The sequence below is a fragment of the Helianthus annuus genome, chromosome 17 (genome assembly GCF_002127325.2).
Source record: "Helianthus annuus cultivar XRQ/B chromosome 17, HanXRQr2.0-SUNRISE, whole genome shotgun sequence".
Lineage (NCBI taxonomy): Eukaryota > Viridiplantae > Streptophyta > Magnoliopsida > Asterales > Asteraceae > Helianthus > Helianthus annuus.
Genome location: NC_035449.2, coordinates 61,139,295 through 61,145,149, shown reverse-complemented (window position 1 = coordinate 61,145,149; position 5,855 = coordinate 61,139,295). Strand labels below are relative to the sequence as shown.

The following is a 5,855-nucleotide window of genomic DNA, read 5'->3' as shown; positions in this document are numbered from 1 at the left end:
AATCGTGCAAATAACATAAACGGTAAAAACTCTAAATTAATCCATTCATCAAAATCTAGGTGGTTAATAAATTTAGCCAAGCATGTTCATAAACGAAAACAATTCAAAGAAGTTCAACAAAGAATTCATTGTAACAAGTTTCGTAAGAAAAGACAAGAACAAAGAACTAGAAAACCCGATTAGATCTTCAAGTCTTCTTCCCCGAACTCGTATCGATGATTCCTAGGCTTCAAAATCTCCGAAAAAGCTCCAAGAATGCTCAATGATTGCCCAAGAACTCCCCTTAGTCGAATTAGGGTTTATTCTTAAGTTAAGGATGGTTATATATGACTTTCCATAACAAACCCTTTTAATTTTCGTAATAATTGCCAATCAGAACGTTCTGGCTGGGCGCCAGAAAATCAGGGACTAGGTGGTGGGGTGCCACCTTGTTTTTCAGCTCATTTACTAACTTCAGACTCTCGCCAGGTGCCAGAAACTTGCTCAGTGGGTGATGGGGTGCCAGAAAGTGATTTTCAGCTTTTAAACTCTATTTCAACTCTTCAACCTTTCCAACATGCTTCAAGACTTGACACTTCAATATTTTTACTCGTTTTACTCGGTTTCTCGCATATTTGAGCATCAAGACCTGCGAAACACGATTTGATCAATAGTATACATATTCTAACGAAAAACAAAACTAACTATAACGAAAATTATACAAACTTTACACAAATAAAAGATGTATTTTGCAATACATCATTAACCCATAAAATCAAAGATCTTATTCTAATATATAATATACATACACACATAAGTGTTTGATAGAATCTTTTAAAATAGGGGTGAGCAAGTTTAGGTCCAGACCGAAAATAACCGAGAACCGAACCGAAAATATACCCAACCTGACCCGAACCCAAGTACCTAGGTATTTAGATCGGTTCCAATTTTTCATATAAAATCGGGTCGGGTCGGGTCGGGTCGGTTCTCGGTTCTCGGTTCTTTTCATGGTGAAACCCGACTTAGACCTATGGACCGGAACCAACCCTATATTTAGGGTAGTGAATCGGTTCTGTATTTTATGTTTGATCGGTTCTCGGGTCGGGTCAGGTAACGGTCGGGTAGGGTTGGGTTTTTCCTTTTGCTCACTCCTATTTTAAAATATGTACTGCTCTATTATGATAACTCTAATTCACTGGCCTCTAAGACCGTATGGTATAATAATGGACGAGGTGCCAACCACTTGGCTTGGCGTCATGGTATGCGGGCACACCACACCTCCTCCCACGTCCTAGGGTTTCTTGGAATGGTTTGTACCCTCTTGATCGTTCCACTCCCTCCTCTCTACATCTTTTCTATTTTATTTAACGTTTATAGTTCTAAATATTTAAAATAATATAAAAAAAGTGTGGCATAAAGGATACATAGGTTTTGAGTTAAAGGGCAGCGACGACAGAAAATTTGGAACTAAAGTATAACCGATGGCTTAAGGCTTTAGTGCTACATCTATACTTGCATATTTTTTTTGAACGACAAATTTGGATCACTGACAGACCACTGGAGTATCATTGTGCCACCAGCGGAACCACCCGATCATATCCATCTCCACAAGGCAATAATGCCTATACACAAATTCAGGAGGAAACCCAATACATTTGGGTAAAATCCCCTTGTGGGAATCGAACCCATTACCTAATGGTCACAACTAGGGCTGCAAACGAACCGAACGAACACGTACAAGACCTTGTTCGTGTTCGTTTGTTAAGAAATATATGTGTTCGCGAACCGTTCAAGAACACTTATCGAACGAGATTTTATGTTCATGTTTGTTTGTTAAGGAAATGAACTTGTTCATTTGTGTTTGTTGTTAATTTTAGGCAACGAACAAAAACAAACGATGACGAACACAAATGAGCACAAACTAATGTTCATGAACACAAATTGAACAAACGAATACAAACAATCGTAATGAACATAATATATAATACACTGACACTTATTAGATATTTAATTTGTCGGAATTTTGAAGTATTTAAATAAATATAAAAACTAAAAACACTAATGAACTATCAAACACAAACGAACATGTTACCAAACGTTCACGGACATAAACGAACGAACATGACCTCTGTTCATGTTTGTTTATTTAACTTAACGAACGAAATTTCTTGTTCGTGTTCGTTTGTTTAATAAACGAACGAACACAAACGAACTTCCCACCGAACGGTTCACGAACTGTTCGCCGAACGTTTGATTCGTTTGCAGCCCTAGTCACAAGCCTTATCATACCCCTAAGATGTCACTAATTTATATACTTTTTAAAAAGCCAGTCAATCATGTACATATTTAAACAACTATATGTCTAATGATGGGTCTAAATCCTAACAAAGTCATAAAACAGGGATTATAAATGTAATTATAAAAAGGTTAAGGATTAAACCTAGAAGCTAATCAAACCCCAAAGGTAAGTCAATACAAATCTGCAAATATAAATATAAAAATAGCAATACAATAATATAAATTCCGTATTAAGAGAGAGAGGGTGATAATACCGATGAGATTGCTGGCCACAGGCACCGCCAACGTGATCCCCATTCTTAAATGCTTTCTTTTGCAGGCCTCACAGTTCTTGTCTCCCACCTTCTCTCTCTCACACACACTTTTATTAATTCTCAATTTATTAAATTTATTATTTGCCAATAATAATAATTCATCATCTCATCTATATAGCACACCCTCACCCCCTTCTCCTTTCTCTTCTTCTCCGTCAACCCTGTTCTTTTCCTCCTACCCTCTTCCGTATATATCCGGCCGTTAGAGGCTCCGCTACCAGATTTTCAACACTCTATCCTTGTTAGGTGAGGACTCTAATTCAACCTTATAAAAACCTAATTTTACCTTCTTTTCTTTTTCCCAATTTTAATTTATTTTGAAGCTTATGTGGTTGATCTCTGTGTTTGTTTATTTGTTAACCCTTCATCTTTTTGTTAATTTCGGCTAAGCTAATAAAAAAAGAAATTCACTCCGCTTCATATTATAGATCTGAAATAATTTTATGTATTTTCTGTGTATGTTATTTTTCAGAGACGAATATTTTGATTTTCACCACAGATCTGCATAGTTTCCAACTTTTTTTTTTTTTTTCATTTTTCCTTTGAATATATTCGAAACATAAATTAAATTTTATTCAGATTTGTTTCGATTTCAGATCTGATTATATTCTTCTTTTTTAAAAAAAGTTGTTCAACATAACTCTCTCTCTCTCTATCAGATCTAGGGTTGTGTGTAATTGTGTCAGGTTATAGTACGTTAATAATTTGTTCTCACAATCTCCATCCAAACAGGTACAATTTAAACAAACAGAAATGAACCACTGTGGAATCCACCAGAAGAACACCTTTGCATCATCCTGTGAAGAGATGAGGAGCTCTGTTTCCGTTTCTGTATCCGGTGTGCCTATGGTTTGCCCCAAACCTAGACGTCTCAGCCTCTTCTCCACCACTGCTAACGAGCCTGTTAGGCCTCTCAGATGGCAGATGTGGTAACTTCTTTTCCTCACTTCCCCCAATCTTTTCACCAGATCTAAAATCTTTAGACTAACATCAGTTTCTCTATTTGTTTACAGTCACCAATCAGAAGGTTTTGAATCCAAAGCCGGACCTGAGCTTCTTGACATCATCTTTGCCAAGGTAGTTTGTTTTTATATGTCTGTGTATGTTCAGATCTGGTACTGTACCGAATATGTTTCGTTCGTACCATAGATTATGGTATATCATGATATCGGTACCGTACTGGACCGGTATTTGGTTCGAAATTTATTATATGTGATTTGTATGAATTAATCTAATGATTTTGTGTATATGTTAAAATTGCAGAGTGGTGGGTATGGTGCACCGGACCAAACATGTACACAAGTAGCCTCGTCGCCCCCTTTTTTCAGCGGGTCACCGCCGAGTAGAGTATCTAATCCACTAATCCAGGACGCGCGATTCCGGGATGACAAGATCTCCCAGGTGTCGCCGCGTTCCACGATCCCCAACCCCGCACCGTCCGGTTTGTCCTCCCCATCCCCCAGGAAAGGCGGATGCCTTCTTTCCAATTTTGGCAACAAACCCGCGGTGCGGATTGAGGGGTTTGATTGCCTCGACAGGGATAATCGCCGCAATTGCAGCATCCCGACGCTCGCATGAAATCAAACCCTTGATCCCAAACATAGTTGTTTGTTCCAGTTACCGTTCCATCAAGTACATAATAAAATCAACCGTTGTAGAAAGGTAAAATCAGCTATCAGTTTTTCGGATTTCGAACAGTCTATTTAATTCTAGCCTTCCAAAGAAGAATTTTGAAGAGATTTGAGAGAGATACATCCAGCATCAACTGGGTTACTTTTAGTGTAAATAGGAGTGTCTTTTAATGGTCATTAAGATCTGTAAGTAAGTAATTAGTGAGTTAGTGACCAGAAATAATTTGAGAGTTTGTGTATGGTCTAGATTTAAGGGGGATTACTCTTCTGGTGATGATTTGTAAGTATAAAAGGTCAAAGAGGGTAATCTCCACAAGTTGGAAAAAAGCATATTCGTTGTTTTTTTTTTGTTTTTGGTTGTAAGCCAGAAGGAGGATGATTGCGACTTTATGTAACGAAATGTGTATAAAATTTTAAGGTCGTATATCGAGTTGGGTCTTTTTGTAGCGTCTAAAACATTGTAGATATTATAATATATGATTTTATTTTTAAATTTTGTTTGCATCTACGGCATGAACACGTACGCATTTATTCTATTGTTTGTGTTCGTTACCTTTATACGCTTCCAAAGGGCAAGAAGCTAGCAGTTTTATATCTATAAACAATAATAAACCTTCTCCAAACGTCTCTCTATCCCAAAGATATTTATGTATATCGTGTTGTACATCATAATATTATAAAAATATTACCATGGAGGCATGTACCAACAGATAGATCCATTTTCGGTATGGCTCTTGGAAATCGGTATGGCCCTTGGAATATTAAAAGGAATGGAAGATGCATGAAATGTGCAAGTGACCATGCGAATAGCTTTTTGAGTTGATAACTTGATACACATCAACCAATCTTTTATTTATTTACTCTTACTTTTTTTAAACAACTAAGGCACGTTACCTAAACCTACTTCTAACGTCCATCGTAGTACTATAATCCTCAAAACACTTCGGATGAAACACCTTTATTATACACGTTGATCTCGTTAGATTACCAGTCATCTAGTATCTAACTAATATAAATACATACAAAGATATTGATTGAACATTGTGTAGATGTACTTGATATATGCATATTATTCAACATATCATACCTTTAGAGTGTGGGTGTCACGCAATTTGCCAGGAGCACCATACCAAAAAGGCATAGAAATGGTCCCGCTTCTCTATCCTTACGCGAATTTTTCTTTATTTGTGTTCACTTTTCTTTATTTGTGTTCACTCTAATTTGGGAAAGGTATCATGCTTTCCGTTCGCTTCTTCTTTCCGGAGTGCTACATCAACGGCGAATGGTGCACCCACCAATATCAAAGGCACCACCTCAGCCGTCCTGACATCTTGTCCCCGTCCACCTTTAAAATACGGAAATCAATCGTTTTTGTGTTTGAGCTTTAAGATTAATCATGCAAGTAAGTCGGACATTTCAAATTTAGCAGAAAGCGAGAAAATTGGCCCCGCTTCGCAACTTCAGATGTTTATGACATAGGGAAGAAGATGGAGTCTTGAATGTTGATAATTTTTAGTTTACACTGATTGTTATAATCATCATATTGAATACATATGGTGTTTTACATCTTTATCTTCATTGTAGCACTATAAAAGTTTTATCATGTGTAGAAAGTTGGTTCATTTATTCATAT

At 37.0% G+C, this 5,855-nt stretch overlaps 1 protein-coding gene across 1 annotated transcript; it reads left to right on the top strand.

Moving 5' to 3' along the window:
* Positions 1 to 2,504: 2,504 nt before the first annotated feature.
* On the top strand, positions 2,505 to 4,715 carry LOC110926485. Its single transcript, XM_022170250.2, has 4 exons — positions 2,505 to 2,837; positions 3,324 to 3,520; positions 3,605 to 3,668; positions 3,855 to 4,715. The coding sequence occupies exons 2-4, from the start codon at positions 3,345 to 3,347 to the stop codon at positions 4,167 to 4,169; spliced, it is 555 nt and encodes a 184-aa protein (XP_022025942.1). The 5' UTR covers positions 2,505 to 2,837; positions 3,324 to 3,344; the 3' UTR covers positions 4,170 to 4,715.
* The last annotated feature ends 1,140 nt before the right edge of the window (positions 4,716 to 5,855 follow it).